Source organism: Cervus elaphus, chromosome 21 (genome assembly GCF_910594005.1).
Source record: "Cervus elaphus chromosome 21, mCerEla1.1, whole genome shotgun sequence".
Lineage (NCBI taxonomy): Eukaryota > Metazoa > Chordata > Mammalia > Artiodactyla > Cervidae > Cervus > Cervus elaphus.
Genome location: NC_057835.1, coordinates 20116911 through 20141848, shown reverse-complemented (window position 1 = coordinate 20141848; position 24938 = coordinate 20116911). Strand labels below are relative to the sequence as shown.

Sequence of the window (24938 nt, the reverse complement as noted above, 5' to 3'; positions counted from 1 at the left end):
ACTAAATAAAACTGAAATGAAATACATTCTCACTGCAAATGATAAGTAATGAACAGTTTTCATTTACTTGATTTTTAAATTATATTTTTTATCCCCCCAGCAGACACAGCCAGTATAAACAGTTTGAATCTGTCTACAGGATACACAAAGCGTATCGCGTTCCTATTTGACTCAACACTTACTGCCTTTTTAATGATGGGAAACCTTTCACCAGTAAGTCAAATTCTTATTTAAATATAAAAATGTTTAATGGTTAGGTACATAATAATTCAGTGTTCTTATACCTTTTTTTTTAAGTATTGAATTTATTCCTGAAAATGCATCCAGCTTTGTTTTATATTCTTTAGAGGAGTGTGACAGCTTTTTAGTGAGGGCTGCTTTTGTAATTAAAAAATCAACTCTTTATGCACACTTGAGGTTAAACATATTGGAAAGCGTAGTATAAAGATAAGATGCTTAGCATTCAGAGGGAAAGCTAGAACTTATTAATAATAGGCTCAAATAAGGTGCATTTCAGTTTTGTTTTTGTTTCTTTATTGCAGAATTTGAAAAGCCATGCAGTCACAATGTTTGAAGTTGGCAAACTCTCAGATGAATCTCTGGACAGCTTTCTTATTGAACTAGAAAAGGTAAATCTTGGTAGCTTATGGGATATCAGGGTGTTTGGACTCTTAATTGCTTGGTAAAACATCAGTTGTTGGTTATGTAGATTTTTGGTATATTCTTGCTCATTCCTACCTCATTCCCACCCTAATACTGTGGCAGTCATTTAGTTTTAAACATATTGAGTGGATGAATGAATTTTGTGATTTTCAAAGAGTCATTTACCTCATCTAAGCTCTTAGCATAATTTGACTTAATGAGGAAATGGGGTACAGAAATCTTAAAGTCTATGTGCAGTTTTTGTGCACTTTTCTAAAATAGCCTTTAATTTTTTTTTTCTTTTCATCATGACTCTTAAAATCTTCTCTTAAGCAATTTTATTTGAAATTTTTGTTCCACTTAGTCTGGAACAATGTCCCTGGGTATCGTATTTATGTCCACTCTCACTATCCCTTTTAGCATCTTGAAGACTTCAGCCATATTTGTTTTTAGCCATCTTTTTCCCCGTGAGTACAGCCTAGTTTCCCTTAACTCTAAATCCTGATCGCCTTTTTTGGTGTGTTTCATTCCCTGAGTATTTTATTCTGTCTTCTGTGCTTCTTTAAGCAAGTCGTTTGTGTGCCTAATCTGTTCCTTGACTAATAATATCAGTACCTTCCTTGCTTTAGTGATGAACTCATGTATATTTAGAAAATGTTTGGTAATTTTATATTTCCTTTATATCTCAAAAAAAAAAAAAAACCAAAAAACCACCATGACATTTTTTCCTCCCCACCTTCTCCATAGGATTTTTACTTTTTTAGTGCCTGAGATGATCCTTGTTATGAATTTGTCTCCTTAACTTTTATCTTTATATTTTCACTATTTCCTCAATGCTTTTAATATCTTGTTTAGCCCCATTTCTTACTGTGTATCATCTTTTCCAATAAATTTTTTATATTCTAGCACATTTTAACATGTTTTCTAGATTTTTATTTTTTTCACCTCAGCTGGTCTTTGTCAAGTACAGCAAATTGGAAGATCTCTTTTACGCTTTATATAGCTGTATTCTTTTTTACCACATAGACATTCTTGGAAAAGCCCTTTAGTCTGAAGCTTAGTTTTTAAAAATAGTTTCTTAGCTATTTTTTAAGAAGCTTCATCTTCATCAAACTTAATTGGCTGATCTTGTTAATGTAATGCAAATGTAATTAGTTATTTCCTCCTGTAGACCTGGCCTTCTGTTTTCTCTGCTGCTTCTGGCCTGTGTGTGCTTTTGCATATTGAACGGGTGATTGATTCAGTATCAGAAGAGCATGCATTAAAATGTAAACCCAGTGAAGGCAGGAGTTCTGTCTACTCCTCTGTCCCTACATCCTAAAGAGGTCATAGCACAGAGCAGGGACTCTGAATCCTTGGTGAGTGATTTGAAGCTGTGTGTTCAGCGATACTGAACTGCTGTATTGAGTCACATGCTCCGTTGTCCCTTGCAGAGTTGCGAACAGGGTGATAAAATAGTGGCATCATTGGTGACCATGGATTAGACTACTTTTCTAGACAAAGCAGAATATACAGATCTTAGACTTTTTTGAGCACCCTGTTTGAATCATATATGGAACATATAATGTTATAATTTGGCATTACTTTGTTGCTGAAGTTGTTAGTTTTACTTGTTGGTGTAATTTCTGTCACCTTCCAAAGTGTAGTCAAATGGAAGCTCAACCAAGATTAAGGTTAATATGTGTTTCAGTATTGCCTGGGCAAATTTTTGATTGGCTGATTTTTCAGTTCAGTTCAGTCGCTCAGTTGTGACCGACTTTTTGTGACCCCGTGGACTGCAGCACGCCAGGCTTCCCTGTCCATCACCAACTCCTGGAGCCTGCTCAAACTCATGTCCATCGAGTCGGTGATGCCATCCAACCATGTCATCCTCTGTCATCCCCTTTTCCTCCTGCCTTCAATCTTTCCCAGCATCAGGGTCTTTTCCAGTGAGACAGTTCTTCGCATCAGGTAGCCAAAGTATTGGAGTGTCAACTTCAGCATCAGTCCTTCTAATGAATATTCAGGACTGATTTCCTTTAGGATTGACTGGTTTGATCTCCTTGCTGTCCAGGGGACTCTCAAAGAGTCTTCTCCGACACCATAGTTCAAAAGCAGCAATTCTTTGGTGCTTGGCTTTCTTTATAGTCCAACTCTGACATCCGAACATGACTGCTGGAAAAACCACAGCTTTGACTAGACGGACCTTTGTTGGCAAAGTAATGTCTCTGCTTTTTAATATGCTGTCTAGGTTGGTCATAGCTTTTCTTGTAAGGAGCAAGCAGAAAACTAATTTCACAGTATGAGAAGGCTAATTTTTAATAATATCTAAATATTTCTACTTTATGGTTATAAACCAGCATGAGTGGCATGGAAGTGGCTTTTGTTGCAGCCTGTATGTTCTCTTGTTTCAGGTTCAGAGCACTGGTGAAGGGGAAGCACAGAGGTACTTTGACCATGCGCTCACTCTGAGGAACACAATACTGTTTCTGCGTCATAATAAAGATCTAGTTGCCCAGACTGCACAGCCAGACCAACCCAGTTATGGTATGATAAATATACTCGATTTTGAAGATATGATCCTATGGAATTTCTTTTTAAGAAATTAAACAAGTCATGCTCACTTATTTAATCATCACTTATTTTAAGACATTTCTTGTTCTGTGAACTTCTTTATTCATCAGCCATTTCTTATGTTACTTTCTCTCCTCTCTTGTGTGCCGCTGACATTTGTAGTATCTAAATTTGTTTAGCTATCTGCAAGAAGACTGGGAGTGTTAATTTGTTTAAGTAACTGGATGGGATGTAGGCATCTGTAGATGCCTATCTACAGATGTGAAACATGCATCTGTTTTGAGAGGTGGACAAATGACAAAATTTATTTAGGAAGCATGAAGCATCAAGAATGAAGAATTCATTTTGTAAAGAAAAGAAACTGGGCCTTTGTTTTCAGATGCTGCTGTAATATTTTCTGAAGTATTTTACTTGCTGCCTTGGTGTGCCTTCTCAGTTTTGTGATAGAAAGGGGTTCCCAGACTTGAGTTGAGTTGATGTGGTAGCTCCTGAATTGAGGCGTGGCCCCAGGAATGTGCTTTTAAAAAGATGCAGCAGCTTGGGCACCAGTGTAAGAACATTACACTGTGAATGTATTTGCATCCTGTAGTCCTTGGACATTCATGGGAGTTCCCTTTTGGGGGCCTTGTGAATTTTGGCACCACTATCACATTTGATTTCACTCATTCTTTCATTTACCTAAAAGTTCTATTTTCTGGCCAAGAACCGTCATTTTCTTAGTCATATCCATTTTCATTCCACTTCTTTCACCAGCATCTGGCTTTCTTTTCAGCTCAGTTAAAAACATTAGGATGGGATCATTTGTCACTCCAGAAGAGTTGTTGTGGAGGGGAGAACAAAAACTCTGGTTAGTTCAGCCGAGTGAGGCTAGACACGCCGTACCTGGTGACCCACTGCGTCAGCTTTAGGGTGTCTGGTTCGGAGTTATGCTTTAGCAGATTATAAATGATTCCATGCTGTAGGTTATTGATTAACAGTTGAAACTGAGTATTAAGTCACCAAGTACCAAGAGACTAAAGCTCTTTTTCATAAACATTTGTTGATAGTAATCATTTTTTGGTTACCAAATATTAAATCATGTCACCTAGCAGTGAATGCCACAGTCTTGACTATATCTCTGGATACAGAAACCCTGAAATTTCTTGGACTTTTTAGTGATTTTCAGAGATAATGGGTTAGAATATTTGAAGTGTCCTACTGCCCATCTTAGAATCCAAGAATGTTATAGGGTGCTAGTGACCAGCCAGGGGTAACTCATTTTATAGATAAAGAAATTCAAGCTTTTCTTGGTTAAATCTCCTGTGCATTTAGTCATTAAAGCTCATATGATTAGTAAATGGAAGACCTGGGGCTTGAATCCATGTCTGTTGAATATTTTCCCTTTGCTCTGTCCCTTACATTATCTTCTCTTGAACACTAAGGTTTTTATTGATTTATTCATGAACAGTCTATTATTGCTTAATGGGTTGGGCTAAACTTTTTCACATGAATAGTGAATAATCTATGTATCATCAACGAAATGGTAAACCTAAACTTAATCTGTGTGAAAGTCAAGTATAATTCTAACCTTTAAAGCAGATTTAGTGGTTGACTGTTTCTGGAGCTTTAATTGCTTAGAATAACTGATGTGGCTCCAAAGTTAAAATGTAAGTAGCTCCTCCCTCCCGTTGATCTGATCGGCAATTGTTTATGAAGTTTCACTCTTCTAACCAGCCTTTCTTAACTGGGGCTCCTCATTAGAGCCACAGAAGATGACTTAAGTGACTATTTTCAATTTAGTACCATTTTAGATTCATAGAAAAAAAGGCCATTCATTCCAGATAAAGAATTTACTTTTTATTAGGGCGTAATACCCTCCATGTTAACAAAGTAGCTTTTTGTAGGTGCCAGATGGGATAACTCAGTCTTACTCCTTTTAAAAGAAGAAACTCTGTAGTGTTGGTGTTTAAGCATCTATTTTTGAGTAGAAAGAATTTTTTTTTTTATGTCATTAGCAATTTATAGTTTGAGTATATCATGTAGTACTTGATATTCATTGTAAAAAAAAGAAAGCCTTGTGATGCTATCATAGAAGCAAACCTCTGATAACTGTGACAGGACTAATTTCTTAGTAATTTCTTTTGATTTTAGACAGCTTGAGGCACTGCTTGAAAAATGAAAACAATGTGTGGTCTAACTTAGTTAAGATCATAGTCACTCCCCTTGTTTATTTGTGAGAGGCCAGGCACAGACTCCCTCCAGAATCCCTTTGCCTCATATGCCTCATATATCCCCCCGATCATGCAGAACAAAACGCTTGCTAAACAAACTATGATTAAGCGTCTGTCCTTGTGACATTAGCGAATTATGATTACCCAGTTAGTGTGTTTTCTGATATCTACATTGTATAGTCCACTGTTATTCCCCCCACAACTAATAAGCAACCTGTAGGGGGAGACACTTTAAGACCATGAAAATATGCTACTCTATCAGTGTTTCCTCCTAGATTTAGCATTCTCTGTTGATCCTTGTCTGAACCATTCTTTACTGTGATGGCTGCGAATTGATCTTTTTTCCCTCCAACTTCACCATTTCTTCCTCATTTAACATTTGGGACCAAGTTTTCTCTTATATTCTCAGTGTGGAAATATCAGTTTTTATTTCTTCCGTGATTTATAACCAGTCACTATTGTCTCATCATTTTTTTGCCACAGTTGTCTCAGATTTTGCCAGTGGACTCATCTTGTCCTGCTGTACCTCTATTTTTTTTTTTTTAATTTGGTGGGGAGTAATTCCTTATTTCCTGACAAAGCTATCTTACTTTGTGTTTCTGCTCCAGCCTTGGAATTAGCCTCCTCCTCTAGGAGCCTGGTTTCTTTTACTGGTGAATGGTATTAAAGACCAAGATCTTGGGTGCTGACTGTACTCGGGGCTTCTAGGCTCTTTTAGCAAGCCATATCCTTTTTTAGATTCATTTTTGCTTAGAGGGCTAACTTGATCTTCTGAAGTTTCAATGAACTCTCTTTGGAAGCAACAGAATTGGAATTTCCAGAAGGATTAAGAGTGGGAGCACTTAATATCATTTGCATTCTGAGCTCATGCTTTTGGACCCCAGTTTAGGGCATGTGTTTCTAAATAGGAATTCTTGCCCCTCTGGTCAGTTCAGAGTTTGGCTATGAAGTTTGTATAGAGATTGAAAATTGGGGAAGGGAAGGAAACAGGTTTCCCACGGCTCTTAGGCTTTCATAAGATGGCACTGCCATGATGGAGGGGAAGTAAGGTAAAGCAAACGTATTTAAAGTGAAAGGTTAGCTCGAAGAAACACCAGTAGACTGTTATCTCTTTGGATCAGAATAAAGACTTTTAGCTTTAAATCTTAGAAAGTCTTAGTTGACCTCCTAGGAAATAAAGTGCTTTTTAAAAGATATTCTACCTTATTTTTTAAAATTTAAATTTTTATTTAAAGAATTGAAGGCAGTTCTCAATATTTTCATCTTCGACATTTTTGTTTCATGTTGTCAGTCTTTCATTCTGTGTATGTGGTTGATCACAATTCAGGTTTTCCTCTGGATCTCTTGCGCTGTGAGAGCCTTCTTGGTTTGGACCCTGCAACCTGCAGCAGAGTTCTAAACAAAAATTACACATTGCTTGTTTCCATGGCTCCTCTCACCAATGAAATCCGGCCCGTCAGCAGCTGCACCCCTCAGGTAAAGAAAGACCCACTGGGAAGCCTGCTCTGCCATTATTTTCTTCTTCCTCATGGCAACTTGAAGGGGAGGTTTAACAGTCTTAGGTATTGATTCTCAAATTGTAGATAGCAGATACTGAAATCATCAACTCAAAGCAGTTTTGTACGTATTGCTGTTGTAAGATGTTCAATTTGTGAGGTATAATTTGTACTTTATATATATACACACACACACATATATGTGTGTATATATATATTGTCTAGTGCCCCTAGAGAAGGAAATGGCAGCCCACTCCAGTATTCTTGCCTGGAGAATCCCATGGACAGAGGAGCCTGGTGAGCTACAGTCCATGGGGTCGTGGAGAGTTGGACGCAATTGAAGTGATTAAACCACCAACCACCATTGTCTAGTGATTAATGACACATTTGATTACAGTTTTCTTCTTGAAAACAGGATTTCAAAGAGAATGTTTTTGGATCCTCTAAGAAGGAAACCTGGATTGCCTCGAAGTTAAGATAACTTTAATGAGGAAGAAGCAAAGTATTTAGGAAGTGGGGCTGTGATGCCGAATAAGCTGACAAGAGACGATTATACTTGAAAGATAGAACTCTAGTTACCTTTAAAATTGTGAAGATGACTTCTGGCCTTTTACTTTTTGAAAATAAATCAGTTTCATATATTTGTATACTTGGCAAGGCGTGTACCATGTGACGTGTACCATTTTCAAAGCGCGAGGATTGTGCTACATCCTGCCTGGTTTCCTCGGTGTGCTATGTTTCATGGTGTAGAATAAAGGAAGGGATTCTGGTCCATGGATGATTCTGCTGCCTGTGCAGATCTCGCTGCTTCATGAGCACACTTCCCCCCTTAGCCCAGTTTTGTCCTCTGTTCAGTGGGAGTGGGTATAGATTTGCATTTACTAATCTTTGTTTTATAATTCTTTGTGTCCCCTCCCCTCTGCCACACATACATACTTCTACTCTTTAACACAGCCTGTGGGCATAGTAGGAATCCATGAATTGAATGAGTGGCAAGATGGATGCGAGGATAGATAATCTCTCTTTTGAGAAAAATTAATACTGGTAATAATTAACACTTTGATATAGTGCTTATCATGTGCTGCCAGGTACTGTTTTAAACTTTTAGCAATGTCCTGAAGAGGTAAATATTTTGTTGCCGTGTTACAAATGAGCAAAAAAGGAGGCACACGAGACCTTAAGTAACCTGCGGCGATATGGCCGAGGGGATGAAGCCAAGTTTCAGACATAACCCGACTGCTCCAGAGTCCATTCTTTTAACTGCAGTGACAAGAACTGCTTTCTCAATTCCAGTATATATTTGAAACTGCTTGAATGGATCACTTAACATTTATCTTCATAAGGCTAAGAACAGTTAACACTTCCATGAGGCATTAGCTCTAAGAGTATACTTAGTCCCTTGTGAAATTTGGCTTCGTTAGATAAGTATTTACAGCTTTATTTTACCTTTTCTATGATTTTAGCACATTGGACCAGCTATCCCAGAAGTCAGTTCTGTCTGGTTTAAACTGTACATTTACCACATCACCAGGCAAGGACCACCATCTCTTTTGCTGTCCAAAGGGACAAGACTTCGAAAACTGCCAGATATATTCCAGGTATGTTTTTGTGGGTTTTTTAAAAATCATTTTTGAGGAAGATAGAAACTGGTTAGCACTATTTTAGATAACTTTCTTAATTTTTTTAAATTCCTAAATGCCCTGGTATGTTTTATCTATTTCTTGTTCCTAGGGTTATGATCGATTATTAATCACGTCTTGGGGTCATGATCCTGGGGTGGTTCCTACGTCAAATGTGCTCACGATGTTGAATGATGCCCTGACACATTCGGCGGTTTTGATTCAGGTACAATTACCTTATTTTAAACAATCAGTTTTGGATTTTAATTTCAAAGATCGCAATTTGTTTGACTCTGCTGAGTCACAGTCAGACATCAGTAATTAGACATTTGTCAAACTGACACATAAAGAACCAGAGATCAGGATTTTAGTCCTGGCCTTTGTCTCGCAGATTGAAAGTGGTGGAAACAATGTGGGCTTTGAAGTCAGACTCACCTTTGAGTTCCAGCCTCAGCCTTTGCTACCTGTGTGGCCCTGTTGTTTTTTTTTTTTAATAGTAGCTTTAAAATTTAGATGTGATTCACATACCATATTCCCCAATTGAACTGTGTGATTCAGCGGTTTTAGTGTATTCACAGATGTCTGCAGTCAGCACCACACTCAGTGCTACAACATTTTCCTTTTCCTGTAGTTCTCACTGCACCAACCCCCCACCCCCGACACTTGCTGTCTCTGCACACTGCCTGTTTGGGGCATTTCAGATACATGGAATCATAGACAGTCTTTTGTGACTGTCTTCTTTCCTGTTTCAAGGTGGCCATGTTGTCACTTCTTTGGGGTATATCCTTAGAAGTGGAAATGTGGAGTCATGTGGTAGGTTTATGTGTTAACTGTTTAAGGAACTGCTGTGCTGTTTTCCAAAGTGACTTTACATTCCCTCCAGCCCTTGGTGTTACCTTATTTCTTAATTATAACCACCCTGGCTGGTATGAAGTGGTATGTAACATTTCAGAGATACTCTTCTTAAACTTAGTTTCCCCCATCTGCAGGATGGCGATGGTAATATCTACTGTGTAACAACAGAAGTAATGGTAAGAGCTAATGCCAAAAGAAGCATTTTTAGCTTTAGGATTGTTGAGAGAATGGAATGAGAAGGTGTGCCTATGAAGAGTACAGCACACTTGCTGGTACATAATAGGTTCTCCGAAAAGATTTCATTAGTTCATTGAACTGGCAGTTGTACTCACACTGTACAAGTACACTACTAGTTAATGTGGGTTTACAAAGAAGACATGGTCCCTGTCTTCAGGGAACTCAATTCTGATGGGAAAGGTTGTGTAAGCAGTTGCTTCTGGTTTTTAGCTGGGGGTTAGAGTTATAGGGGAAGTGTTAAGGAGAAGTACATTCTAGCTTTGGGGCAAGGACAGAGGCTTAGGGAGAGCTCCTCGGAGAAAATGAGACCTGGGCTAGTATAAAAGGCTGATTGAGTGGGGAGTGAGGCCAGGCAGAGAGGTACGGTTAGCATGAATAAATCCTTGGGTAGAGATTTTTTTCTTCTTTCTTCATAACTAGTTCCCTAGTGCTTGGAATAGTGCCTGGCTCACAGAAGTTGCTCAGTGAGTGAGTGTTGAATAAACGAATAGGAATATGAAGTGGGAGCGTGTGCTTCGACCTGCGAGCTGTTATGTCATCTTGAGGGGTGGGCTGCAACGTGATGGTGATCAAAGATGGGTCTGAAGCAGTAGGCAGGCCCTGCCCTGGAGGGCAGTGGACCTTAACTGTCCTACTTAGACTTTCCCTTTAGATCCATGGTAGCCAACGAAGGGTGCTGAACAAGGGATTAACATGGTCAGTTGCGATTTAGAAGATCAGCCTGAAGACTGTTGAGATTGACTGGGTGGAAGAAGATAGGATTAGCATTCAGTCTTCGAGACCAGGTTAGAGATGAGGACAGCCTAGATTAGGGAAGCGGTAATAAGAATGAAAAGGAAGAATTACTAGAAATACAAAATAAATAGAACTGATCAGATATCTGAGAAGGGAGGTGGGAAGAGGAAGAGTGATTCCTCAGGAACCTGGCTTGTCAAGGTGGAAGAACAGTGGCATCACACTTGAGAACACAGGAGAAAGAGCTGGTTTATGGGAGCAGATGAGCGTGGTGTGTTTTGGGCCTGTGGGACATTTGGGTGGTGGAAATATCTAGGAGGTAATTGAAAATATTCTGAAATTCACATGAGAGATGGAACAAGAGAGATTGACTTGAGTGTCAGCATCAGCACATGGGTAGTAGTAGAAACCGTGAGAGGATGCATTAGTCAGGAGGGCAGACACGAAGTGGGGGTGGTGGTGGAGATGACGGAGTAGAATGGGCTGGACGTGAACTGAGGGGTCAGACCACCTAAGTTCACATCTTGGGTCCACCACTTACTGGCTAAATTGGTTAAGTTAACCAACTTCCTTCAACTTCAGTGACTTCACCTGCAAATTGGAGATAATAAAAGGTCTTACCTTTATATGATTGTTGAAAAGAATGACTGAGATGGGAGATCAACATAAAATGCTCTAGGCCTGTGTTTAGTACATTGGAAGATCTCAGATGTTCACTATACTGGCAGTGGTGGTGGAAGTAGAGTGAGAGGAGTTTTAAACTGTTAAGGAGTTTTGCCTTTTCTAAAAAAGAATGTCTCTTTAAAATTTTATGGAAAAAAAGATTTACCTTTACTGGAACTTAAAACAGCAAAATTAAGATTTTTGATTAAAACCATGTTCTTATAAATAACAACCATCTTTTTTTAGGATTGAAATCATAAATGTATCAATGGAATAGAAGCAAGATATTAGAAACATATTCAAGTTGTTATATGAACCAAGTAAATGAATATGATTTTTTTCCCCTGAAATTATTTTTTTCTTTTACATCACAATACCTGGAATTTGTTTAATGTGTGGATCCTCTTTAAAGGGAAAGAATGTATAGCTCCCCAGTGTTAACTTTTCTATTAAAATGATACTATATAAGCATAAAATGAAATGCCTTATGCTTATCATTCACAACTGTAATTATTTGAATGTGAGGAATAAATTGCTGTTTGTAACATGGGACTGAGGTGGGTTAGATTCATAGATTTTTTTCAATTTAACTTTTGACAGTAAGTTCACATTTCAAAAATAAAACACTATTAAAAGATACACAGAGAAAAGTATCACTGCCCTCTTAACACTCTGGCCCGTCCCCACTCCCTGACTCTCCTCCACATCAGACAACCGCATTTGTTTCTGCTGTACCCTTCTAGAATTTCTTTATACACATGCAAGCAATTACATACAGATATGCCCCATGCTTTTTCCACTTAGCAATTGGAGATGCTTCTGTTTCACTTTGTAGAGAGCGTCCTTTTTCTGCAGCTGCCCTGAAAATACGCACGTTGATTTCTTTCATCAGTGCCCTGCTGACAGGCGTTTTGGTCGTCTCTAGTTGTGTACAGTTAGAGTGCTGCAGCAAGTCATTTTGAATACACGTCACTCAGTGCTGGTTTTTGAGATTAGCACTCCTGATCCGCAGCGTGCCAGGGAACTCAGGGATCCTCCGTCACTTTTCTTTCTCAGCACTGCAGCTAACCCTCATGAATGCACGGGATCTCATTCAGGCTTCACTCAGCAGACCCCTGATTGACCTGTTCTTTCACTAGCCTGTACGCTCACTTTAGACACATTGCCTTAAGAGGTTAATAAAGATTTAAGATTATGTTTACTTGCTGGAGAAAAGCAGAGCATTTTGATGGAGTATTAAGGTGGACTACACCATCATGAGGCACAGTTTTAATTATTATTTGAGTATCTACTGTTGGAAATACAGGTTTCACATATACCTTTCAACTTGTGTTTTTTCATGTTTAGGGACATGGTTTGCATGGGATAGGAGAAACTGTCCACATACCTTTCCCATTTGATGAGACAGAACTACAAGGAGGTACCTTCCTTTCAAATTGTATCCATTTGACTTCTTTATAAGTAGTCTTGTCAATCAGTGGAAGCATAGCAAGAAGTAAATTCTTAAACTTTTTAAGTTCTAGGGTCTTAAAATCATTCTGCTTTTAAAGAGTATTGGGAAAGGTAGTTTTCTGTCACATGCCTTTTCCCACAAAGAACTAATAGGATAAGACTCATTTAGGAGCTAGGAGTAGAAGGAATACTAGTCTGTCTTGGAGATAAAGAACTAAGGAGGCTGCTACTTAGATGGAAGGCTAGGTTTTCTGTATGTTTAGCCTTTTAGTTTCCTTTTATTGTTTATTTGTTTGTAGGTTGGCAGAGAATACAAGTCACAGGGAGGATTTTATGCTTAGAAAGTTGATTCCTCCCCGCCCACCCACCCAGTGTTATTACAGTCTTTTTATTTATTTATTTTTTATGGGGCTTTTATGGACACTAATGAACATTTGTAAATTAACTTATCGTTTACAGAGACCTTGTGTATTATTTCCTGTTGTAGCATTTGTTTTTAGCAAAAACAAATTGAAATTTTTTTTATTAATGGTCAATGTGTTTTGATTTAAGTTTGTTCTATAGTATTACAAGTTCCCAATCTAGAGTCCTTAGAGAAAATGAGAAAACATTTTAAACAAAATTTAAAATGAATAAATAGTTTTAAAATTGTTTTTAAATTTTTATTTTTCCTGCTAGAGAGGACTTGAGTGAATTGTAGAGTCTGAGCTAAATTAAGCTGATTCTAGGTTCAAGGGTGAAAAGGCCTGTTTAATGTTACTCCTTTCTAGAATTGTGAGCTGTAATACATTTGATGAAAGATGCTCAGAGAATTTCTATAAAAGCAAATTCATTCTTCCTTTTGTTTAATGTAAAACGTCTCTCCTCTGTTGATTATTAAAAAAGTATATTCAGCACCTATGTTTCCTGCTCCATTCAAAATTGTCATTCTAGAATCTATTTTTCTTGTTCTTAGAGTCATATTGCTTGGAATTTTAGAGAGCAAAGAATCATTCAAGTAATTTAACTTTTGTTAATTCATATAAGAACTTTTCTTCCAAAATGTTAGTCACCATTGTCCCTCCTCCCCTAAAGCAGGGAAAAAAGAAGATTTACATAAGTATTTTTTTCCTTTTTACATGACTAGGCTGTAAGTGCTTCACATTTGAAATTAAGTACTCTCTTTTGGCTTTTGTGAATAAGTGTGTACAAAATTTGGAGAGGAGGGTTTTCTCCTCCAAAATAGAGCCCCTATTCAGAAATAAGTATTTCTCTGCAACTAAACTTTGCTAGTTAATCCTCTGATACTTTATAAATTCTGTGGACAAATTAATTGTTCACCAGAAGATACAGGATAGTGACAACAGGATCTTAAAAATCATAAAATCTCGAGAACTGATCAGTTACTCTTTTGCCTTTGGAGATTATTGTGAAAAGTCTAAAAAAAAGAGAAATATTCATATTTGGCTATAGAGCATCTTTCTCTTTTGTTAAGTTCACATATTTATGAGAACTTGAGCTGGTACTTAAATAATTTATTAGGGATATAATTTCAAGTACATTGTTAGCTTTAGTTTCAATAAGAATACTTTTACTTTTTTAAAAAAATAAAAAATGTGTATTCAATACAGAATTTCCTGGTAGAAGCCCACTAAATAAGTACTTAAGGCAGAATGGAAGTACAAAGAGAAGCCTAGAGAATTTGCCATTGACAGGCCATGTTTGTTTACTTAGAGGGTAAATTGTTTTGTTACAACATTTGCCTTCTGAGGTCTATAAGTATTTTTATATGTACAGCATCCTTTTACATTTACAGATATTTATTCATTGGAGTCAATCTTGATAAAATATCAAAGTAGTTTTAAGAATTGTTTGATGTTAACAAAAGGAAAGTATATTTAAGTTTTTGTTGTTTTGTTGTAAAACTGTTGACTTATAATTGATGTCAACTCTTTGTTCTTAGAGTTTACTCGTGTCAATATGGGTGTTCATAAAGCATTGCAAACATTGAGGAACAAAGTGGACTTGCAGCATTTTTGTGGATATGTCACCATGTTGAATGCTTCTAGCCAACTTGCGAACAGAAAACTCAGTGATGCTTCTGATGAGAGAGGTTAGCCAATAGTTGTGTCATTTGAGTTAAGATAATTGGCATTGAGTGTATCACAAATTTAATATTTGAAAAGCATGGGGACTTTGTGGGGATGTTGACTTATTTAATACTTAATGTTTTTCCACTGAAAATACTCTGTGATGTCATTGTCTGGGACAATTATCAGTTATTCAAATGGAGAAAATACTAAGTGCATAAGTAAAGAAGTGATGACCTGGGGTTGGAATACAGAATGGTTATTGTGTTTTAGCCCTTTACTGTCATATTTCTGTTTATAGGCTTTAAGTTCCTTTATGGGGTAATGATTTCAAAACTTTAGTCTCTTTGTAAAATTATTTTCAAACCAGGATGAATAGTTTTCTCCTTCAGCTTTCCTCTTTCTGTCAGAGGTACCATTGTCTCAGTTATGCAGACCTTAAAAATCATGTCTTTGTCTCATCCTTTTCCTTTCCCACTCAGCCTAGTTAGTTTCCAAGTTCTGTGAGTTAGTCTTTAGAAATGTCTTACATTCATTTTTTCCCCTCTCTCTTTAATTGTCTGTAACTACTGTTCTAGTCTGAGTCTTGATATTTTACACATGTTTTATTGCAACTATTTCCTGCTTAGTCTTCCTGGCCTCATTCTTCTTCTTTCTGTCTCCAGGCCATCTTGCATATTGACAATAGCTAATTTTCCTTAGATACCTTTCTTTTTAAAGATTCATTTTCAAATCACCTTCTCATTACTAATTGTTTTCTGCTCTGGCATAATTTTGGCTTGTATGTGGCTTTTGTTGCCATGGTGTCACCTGTGGTCCACAACTCTAGGGAACTTTTTAATTCAGATCTCTATTATCAGTTATATTCACTGAACCTCTTCCTTTGAAATCCTGAGAGAATATGATTAATTGCTAGCCATCTAGTGAATTGAATTAGGTATTCACTCCTGGTCCATATACCTTTGGCCAGAGGAGTTGGGTAACTTTGAACAGTTGACTGCCAGGTATCACAGGAGCATTTTTAAAGAAGAGGGCTGTGGATTAGTCATTTCAAAGAATGTTACTAGAGCTGTCATGTTTTATTTCATTCATTCTATGCACATTTACAAAATACTTGCTTAGGTGCTGGAGATGTATCTATTACTAAGACCTAAGGAGAAGGAAATGGCAACCCACTCCAGTATTCTTGCTTGGAAAATTCCATGGACGGAGGAGCCTGGTGGGCTACAGTCCATGGGGTTGCGAAGAGTTGGACACAACTGAGCGACTTCACTCTCTCAAGGAGTGAAAAACCCTGGAGGAGAGACAAACAACTGAATCAGCCTACTGTGTAGTGTTAAGAGACTAAGATACAGGGGTCTGCTTAAAGTGCTAAAGCAGGATGGAAAAGCTTATCTCAGCCCAGCTGAGCTATCAGACCTCTTAGAGAAGGTAAAGTTTGAACTGAATTTTGAAAAATGAGGCGTTATCTACACGTAGATGATTGTTGTTTATTTGGAGGGTAGCAACTTTAGGCAGAGGGGATCAGGCAAGAGAGTAGCTTATTTTGGCCAGAAGAGTTTGATGGGCTGTAGTAGAAGACAGTAGAGAAGTAATAGGTAAGATCTAGAAGATCTCAGAGGATGTATTATGCTGAAAGACATAGGGAGTCAAAATATTTTGAAAGGGAATGATGTAATTAGACTGCATGTTTCCATGGGGACAGAAATGACTTTAGTAATGAAGTGAAGGTCTAAACTTGTGTTCTGCCTTGTGAATCCTTGTTTTTTTAGGCCAAAGCTTCACAACCCCAGTACTATTTATGTTTTGAGCTGGGTAACTCTTTGTTCTAGGGGACCATCCTGTGCATTGTAGGATGTTTAGGATGCCTAGATATCAGTAACATACCTGTCCCCATTCATGGTGACCAAACCTTGTCAAAATTGCTAAATATTTCTTGCGGGACAAAGTATCCCCACTTAACAACTTCTCCTTTAGGCTAAAGACCATTCACTATTTTCCATTGTTATTTCTGTTAGGACTGACTTATCAACAATGTATACCAACTTCTAGAGGCCTAATATTTATTGTGTTTGCCCTTCAATTATAAGGAGAACCTGATTTGGCTTCAGGCTCAGATGTGAATGGGAGCACAGAGTCATTTGAAATGGTCATTGAGGAAGCAACTCTAGATTCAGCTGCAAAGCAAAACTCTGGTAAGGCTTTAAAAATTATTTGCAGTCTCTGACTAATTTCTGAGGTTTAATCCTTTTGCAAATGATATTGTTTGGATATCATTTGCTCTTATTATAATGGACCTTTTCATAAGTATTTTCTAGGAAACATTTTTATATATTTAAAATAATTAAAATATAAAATATGACATGAAAATGGAAAATGTTTCATTTTTCCTATGTTAATTCTCTCATCTTGTAGATGTTTTGAATTAGATTTTTTTTTCTGGTAAAAAGCCATTTTGAGTGTCTGATGAAAGCTGTGTGCCTTCTTCCCAGAAGCATGTACATACTCAAAAAACATTATTTCCTGTTTCAGAGATTCACTAACACCCCTCTGAGTCCTCTCCCCTGCTAAACCCACGTGGGTGTCAGTGGAAGCAGGAGGAATCTGTGAAAATCTCTGGATCTCTGACCAGAGATCAAACTGACCGGTTAAACCCTGGTCAGTCATAATACATGAAGTATACACGATTAGTAACTTGGTGTACCCTTTTGTAGTTGCCACAACAGAAGCAGATTGGGTTCCTCTGGAGTTGTGCTTTGGGATTCCACTCTTTAGTTCTGAATTAAACCAGAAAGTCTGCAGAAAAATTGCTACCCATGGCCTTTGCAGAAAAGAGAGGTGAGTGTTTATGTTTGCTATCATCTTTTCATGTATGAGACTTTTTAAACTCTCATTATTAGTTGCTGTACCTTACTTTCTCTTATTTCACACATGCTTGTTCATTGATTGAATAAAGATGGCTTGTTTAAAGGTTTTGCTGTGTATTTTAAAATTAAAGTTCAGTCCCTCAGAAATTAGGCACATGCAGATATTTTGAACACAACGTTTTGGTTAATGATACTGAGTTAGTTACTCAGATTTGGCGAGAGTATGGATTAAATGGGCATACTTCTATGACTGTGTGCACCTAGCTTTTTTTAATACGTAAATATCTATAGAAATACCTCTTGTGCACTTCTCTCTTAACATACACAACTCAAGTTATGTTAGTAATGATTATCTCCTAAAGTAGAATTATGGCTGACTTTCTAAATTTTCTTCAGTTGCCACATTTTCTAAATGAACATGCATTACTCATCAGTCATGACAAGTAGGTTTTATCTTGTATGCTCACTCTGATCGGTTGGGAGCAGCTGCTGAGAGGCAGCGTGGTAAAGGTCCTGAGATTGGTTAGCAGAGAAAAGTACCATTAAATCTGATGATCATGGTGGGTGGCTTAGAGAGAGGTGATATCTACAGACCTCCTTGACGTTATTTAGGAAAACAAAGTTGGAGAATAAATAATTTAATTGGCCTAATGTAGTTTGTATAAGAAAATTTAAGGTACTTAATTGACAAGTAATTTTAATAACTATCTTGAAAATAAAATAAAATACATGAATAAAAAGGTAAAAATACTATATAGCTTTAATGACTGCCACTATAATGGTTACCAATTTACATATGTTACCAATTTACAATTGAAAATGTGTTCCTACATTTTTATTTTTAAAGTGTTCTTGCATTTAACATTTATATTTGGTAGTAGTTTAAACTTCCTTTTAACAATAATTTTCTAATTTTGGTTGTACATTGATGTTTTATTTCGAAATGGTCTTTTTAATGCATCTTTACTCCATATTATTAAAACAAGCAGAAATGTTATTGATGAGAACCATTGCAATTGTTTTTTAAAAATTATATGATTAATTGAAATGTATATCATATATTAACATGTTTATTAAAATTACACTCTCATAAGATATTAGTTCTTGTTATATTTGTTTTAAACTTTTCCCCTTTTTTTCAGCCTTCAAAACCTCTTACATTCCAGTAGAAAACTGTCTCTACAAGTCCTTAACTTTGTTCACTCATTCCAGGTAACAAAAATCAAAAAACCCTAAGATGTATTTGTATAGAGCTTTTATAGTGTCCAAAACACTTCTGTGTTTGTACTGAGTCTCCACAGCAGTAAGACATGAAATAAGTTGTAATTTTAATGTATAAATGAAGATACTGAAATTCAGAAAGTTAACTGACTTATACATGATTTCACTGGCCAGGTCTCTAGGAGGCTTGAACTGTTTGTTCTGTGCTGGTGCTTCATTTAACAGAAGTGTTTTAAGCATCTGCCATGGGCCGTGTACCGCGTTAGCTTCTGGTTCTTGGGTCAGTTGTTATTTAGTTGCTAAGTCATGTCCAATTCTTTGTGACCCCAAGGACTGTAGCCCATCAGGCTCCTCTCTCCAAGGGATTTCCCAGGCAAGAATACTAGAGTGGGTTGCCATTCCCTTCTCCTGGGGATCTTCCTGACCCAGGAATTTGACCTGTGATTTCTGCGTTGGCCGACAGGCTCTTTACCAGTGAGCCATAGGGAAGTCCCCTCTCGAGTCAGTACACTTCCATTAACAACTGCCGTGATCCCCCAGTGCCGTGATGAATGAGATAGGACTGACTGTTACGGTAGTCTTACCCCCAAGGAGAGAATGGATACCATAGACTTGGTTTGTAGATTAACTTTTAGAATGGAATATTTTTTGTTTGAAATATCTGTTCTAACATTATGAAATTAGTATTTTGGAATTTGGCTTCCTTCATTCCCTCAGTAAATACTTGAGTCAGCTCTGTGCCAGAGTCTACAAGGTGCTGGAGAAACAGTACTAAGACACTAATGGAACTTAAGTGTTGTGTGAGAGCTAGTCAAGGAAACACTGAAATATACAAGTAGTTACAGATTTCAAAATGTGTGCCTTAAAGGAGCCAAACCCCTTCAGATATGATGGATTCTAAAGGCAGACCAAATTTTAAAAGGTAGAGGTGACGTATAAGCTGAAATCTAAAGAACAGGACAAAGTATTCCAGGCCGAGGTTAGTAGGTATGTGAGTCCTGTGTCAGGAAGGGTCTCAGCCTGCAAGGCAACAAGAGGACCAGTGTGGCAGAAGCTTCGTGAAAGTGGGGTAGGGGCAAGAGACGAGGTTGGTGAGGAGTGGAGGGCCTTCTAGGGTACCTGAAAAAAATGTGTTTTATGCTTACTGCAAAGAGAAACTTAGTATTAAAGACTTATAACAGGGAATGACATTATTTCTAATTGACTTTTTTTAAACGATTAGTTACTGTTTAGAGAATAGATTAAAGACAGAAGCTTAGAAATAAGACAAGTTTGGAGACTGTTGTAATAACTGTAGTGAGAGATATTGATGGATGAACACCCTTTTTCATTTAAAAAAATGTATGTATCAGCAGTAAAGGTTTGTTTATTACAGGTTTGTTTATTACTGCTATACCTGTAACATAATAAGTTGTGTATATTATTAAAGGTACACAAAAATTTTATTGGATGCAATAAATAGAAGATTTTACAGATTTTCACACTTTTGCACCTCACTTTGGTGTGAGGACCCCACTTGAATGGAGACTGGTGGCCTTGGCTATGGTGAATGAATCAAGTAAACTCCTTTGGGATACATGTTGGAGGTATATTGAGAGAACTTGGTGATTAAATAAATGTGAGGAAAGATTGAGGGTATGGTAAGGAAGGGAAGAATGAAGATGATTTTCATACTTCTTGACTAGCTTGATGCATGGAGTAGGGGAAGGACCCAGTGGGGGAAAATTTAAGTTTGGTTATGGACATGCTAAGTGTGGAATTTATGGTGAAACATCCAAAGATAGATGTTGGATTGGAGGATTGGAGCCTGGAGTGCCAAGAAGTCTGTGGTGAATGTGTGAATCTGAGAGCCCTGGGAGTGGATGGATGTTGCATGAGGGTTTTTGTAGATTCTCTAAGAACTAGCTTTTTCTTATTCTTATAACCTGTTACTTCCCTTTATTTCAAAGTACTTATCGTCATCTGAGTGTATTTGTCATTTCTGCATGTTAACACCAGTCATTGATTATTTGGGGTTCATGACGTACAGCTTTGCATCTCCTATAGTGCTCTGCATTCCATAAACATTTCTTAGGTAATCAAGGTCTTGATTTCTCATTAGCTGAATTAAGTGGCTTGGTAAGGTGTTGAATAGGATTTTTTTGTCTTGTTTCTTGCTCTTTCTAGGAAGGTGCTTCAACACTGGATGCTCACACCGAGGCCAGTTTTCCAAGTTTGCTTTCACAGTCATCCTGTGCTGACATGGGAGTCCCCCTTCCTGCCAAGAACTTAGTATTTAAAGATGGTATCTTAACGGAGTGGAGTGGACGATCACCCTCGTCACTTCTTATTGCTAATCTCCATTTGCAATAATTTGGCTACATCATTTGTTGCCCACCCTTTCTGCCTTTTTTCTTTCTTAATGTTAGCTTTATAGTGCCAGCCACTAAAAAGCTTCCTGCTGCTGCAGTGCAATTCATGCTTAACTGATGTTAAAGTTTGGGGAACTCGTTCATGTTTTTGGAAGTTTTCCTCATTCCTGCACCTCCTAATGCAACAAAAAGCTTTTTAGCAGCCTGCACTGTATTTTTTACCTTGAGACAATCTGCATTTCTTTTATAAAACTGAGGATATACTTTATAGGCTTTATGATGACTGTTATGTTTATAAGCAGTCACTATGAATATTGCAATGGTAATTTTATATGTTAGTTTATCAAACATAAATCTTGTTTAATTTTATATTTTGTTACCTACTCTTTAAGGGATCATGGGAAGATGTGGAACTCTTCCTCTGAAAAGGCTTCTTGGTATTTAAAGTTGTAAAACTGTAAACATCCATTATTGAGAGATGATCTGATGGGGCATTAAGAATTGCTGTGGATGTTTGTAAATTATGTATATCAGTTGAACATTGTTGAAGGTATGCAAATCAGCATAGTTAGGTATGGCTTATAACATTGACTTAGAAGATCTTAACACAGACTATGACTATACATTGACATCTCATAAGAAGCTTGGGAAACATTCTATTTTTAAACAGTGTTTATACATGGACTTTTGTTGTCGCTCATTTGGGGCTTTATATTTTCATAGAGTCTTTGTGGGAAAATAGAGTTTATTTTCCACTCTTGTAGCTGTGGCTGCTGCATGGTTTCTCCCTGACTCATTTACCCATGAGTTGTCATGGAATTGGATTTGAGGTTTCAAACCAAGGATTTTGATTTTAGCTTAGAATTACATTTAGAGGCATTAAGGCTATGTCTTCTGATCAAAACATTTTAGTAACAAACTTGCTGTGAGGACACATTGTTAGGCAATTTGGATCTTAAATTTATGTGACTAGTTTTAGACAAAATGATAAAGAAAAATCGAGTAATTTCAAAATGTTTTCTTGAGTCCTTGATTCTTTTGGTATCTCAAATGTTAATTAGAATCATTGGAATCACTTTTTAGATTTTTCGAGTTACCTTCCTTGGGAAGTTTGTGCAGTGTTTAGCTCTTCTCATAGAATAACGGTTTACTAGTTTAAAACTGTAACCAAACTAACTGGTCAAATAGCATATATCTAAAATATTTAAAGCATTAGAAAATTTGGGAAGGTTAATCCTGAACATTTTTGCTGATAATTTTTGTTATTTATAGAACTGACATTTGTGTATTTAACATACTTCTGGGAATATATGTCTTTCTTAAAACTGTTAACATAACCATGCATTCAGTACCATGGCCCACCTATTGAATGTTTTGAAGCAGGTTACCTGTGACACAGTCAGTGCTGTGTTTGGGGTAAATGCAGTAACGTTTAGTATTCTTCTTTGTCTTATATGAGGTGGAAACCAAGTGTATGTTATAAATGTTTGTCTATAAAAGGAAAAATACTAATATTAAAATAATTTCTTATAACTGTGAATCACTCATTTATTTTTCCAATAATTGATATTGTACATTCCTAGTGCTATTAGGTATGTATGTAACTTTTATAGTTTTTCACCTGATTGTTGTATTTCATTTGATCAGGGCTCTTTAATCTCATTTGCTTTGTTCAGATTAACTGTAGTTATTTTATTTATTTCTGTATTAACAACCTAAGCCTATGGTGATGACAGGTACACTAATAAAGCATTGAATGTTTGTAGTTGATACAAACTACAAACCCTGTAGTTGAACCCTGTTGTTGGTGAATTTAAAACTTAAAATATGGGAGTGATTTGCTGCTATATCTCCTTTGAGGGATAATAGGAAGAAATGGAACCTAATAATGATCATGAATTTTAGGGAAAGTACAAAAAAAAAAGCACGTGGTCACCTCTGGTTTCTCACGTGAATGAGGAAAGATTCTACTTCCAGCTGAAGACCTCTCATACTTTTGAAGATGAGAATCTGCATTTTTAGAGCTGTTAGCAAAATGTGAAAGCCACTTTTATGCTTTACTTTGTGGATTTGGTTTTGTTTCATTCATACATTAACTCATGTAGAGATGCATTGCTTAAATCTAATGTGTTGATCCTATACAACAAAAAAGGTAAAATATAGAATTTATTATTTGCCAAAGAAAATTTATGAAAGAATTTTTATCTGGTTTTTCTGCAGATGTTTAAAGTAATTTCATTTGGCTTTGTGCTCCCTCCCCTCTTTTTTGTCCTTAATGTAGCTTAAACCATTGGCAAACTTCAGAAACCAAGAGAAAAAAGAAATAAAAAAAGACATAGAATTTAATATGGTACAATTTCACCTTACACCTAGGTCTGAAGAAATGTAACTTTATGTTGTTGAGATCATCTGACTTCCTTGATTCCTTTTTTCTTTTAAAATTGTAATCAGATGATTCTGTTTGTGGTTTTTTTTTTTTTCTTTTTCAGAAATAGTGCTTTTACTTGTTTCCACTTTTTCTCTGCCATTTGTGTTTCTCTTTTATGTTCAGTGTTTCAAATACAGTTTGTATTTAAAGATTTTAAAATACCAAAACTGTAACTGAGTACAGTGGATTTTTTTCTGGTATGATGTTAATATTATACAATGAAATGTATAAAGTGTTGTCAATTTGATTATTGACACTATAATATGTTTACAAATAAACTGTGGTGTTGATCAAGTTGCTGTGAAAATGTGTATAATCTTGTTAAGTCCCTTTCATAATTTAAAATTCAAGCATGCTTTCAGTGCTGAGGTTTTTATACTTTAAAAGAAACAACAGCAGCAACAAGCTAATTTTACAGTAATTTCAAATTAGCAGAAAAATTGCAAAGGTAGTCTGGAGATATTCCCTATACCCTTCCACAGGCTAACCCTAATGTTAACACCTTATATAAACTATGACGCATTTGGCAAAACTCAGAAATTAACACGGGTACCATACTATTTACTAAAATACAGATTATGTTTGATTTTCACCCATTTTTCCTCTGATGTTCTCTTCTGTTCCGGGACCATGTCCAAGGTACCATGGTGCATTTATTTAGTCCTCACTGCCTCCGTCTCCTGCAGTCTGTTGACAGTATCTCAGTTTTCCCTGACCTTGAGACTGTGAAGAGCACTAGTTGGTTACTTGGTGGGATGGCCCTCACAGTGGGTTTACCTGTAGGGTGGCCCTCACAGTGGGTTTACCTGTAGGGTGGCCCTCACAGTGGGTTTACCTGTAGGACGGCCCTCACAGTGGGTTTACCTGTAGGGTGGCCCTCACAGTGGGTTTACCTGTAGGGTGGCCCTCACAGTGGGTTTACCTATAGGACGGCCCTCACAGTGGGTTTACCTGTAGGACGGCCCTCACAGTGGGTTTACCTGTAGGACGGCTCTCACAGTGGGTTTCCCTGTAGGGTGGCCCTCACAGTGGGTTTACCTGTAGGGTGGCCCTCACAGTGGGTTTACCTGTAGGGTGGCCCTCACAGTGGGTTTACCTGTAGGACGGCCCTCACAGTGGGTTTACCTGTAGGGTGGCCCTCACAGTGGGTTTACCTGTAGGGTGGCCCTCACAGTGGGTTTACCTGTAGGACGGCCCTCACAGTGGGTTTACCTGTAGGACGGCCCTCACAGTGGGTTTACCTGTAGGACGGCTCTCACAGTGGGTTTCCCTGTAGGGTGGCCCTCACAGTGGGTTTATCTGTAGGGTGGCCCTCACAGTGGGTTTACCTGTAGGACGGCCCTCACAGTGGGTTTCCCTGGCGTTTATCAGGTGGGAGGCTGTGCTTCACTAGGGAGGGTAGCACAGGTGTCGTGTGCCCTTCCACAGTGTCTCATACCGTGGGTTGCAGAGTTAGCAGATGTTACCAGTGACGTCTCTTCATTGGTTAAAGTGATGGTGTCTGCACGTTTTTCCACTTTCCATACTCTTTTTTTTGGTT

At 37.4% G+C, this 24938-nt stretch overlaps 1 protein-coding gene across 5 annotated transcripts in view; it reads left to right on the top strand.

Moving 5' to 3' along the window:
- Window positions 1–23402, top strand: part of FAM91A1 (family with sequence similarity 91 member A1) — a 39975-nt gene extending 16573 nt beyond the window's left edge. For 4 of the 5 annotated variants that reach the window (XM_043879834.1, XM_043879832.1, XM_043879836.1 and 1 more), the window contains 12 exons: window positions 101–213; window positions 543–629; window positions 3036–3168; window positions 6733–6881; window positions 8365–8499; window positions 8633–8746; window positions 12358–12430; window positions 14405–14554; window positions 16622–16726; window positions 17246–17369; window positions 18541–18610; window positions 20786–23402. In XM_043879834.1, coding sequence (XP_043735769.1) covers window positions 101–213; window positions 543–629; window positions 3036–3168; window positions 6733–6881; window positions 8365–8499; window positions 8633–8746; window positions 12358–12430; window positions 14405–14554; window positions 16622–16726; window positions 17246–17369; window positions 18541–18610; window positions 20786–20971 — 1439 coding nt within the window. In that variant the 3' untranslated portion in view covers window positions 20972–23402. The remainder of the gene's footprint in view (window positions 1–100; window positions 214–542; window positions 630–3035; window positions 3169–6732; window positions 6882–8364; window positions 8500–8632; window positions 8747–12357; window positions 12431–14404; window positions 14555–16621; window positions 16727–17245; window positions 17370–18540; window positions 18611–20785) is intronic. The other variant, XM_043879833.1, reaches the window with a different exon arrangement.
- Window positions 23403–24938: the final 1536 nt, after the last annotated feature.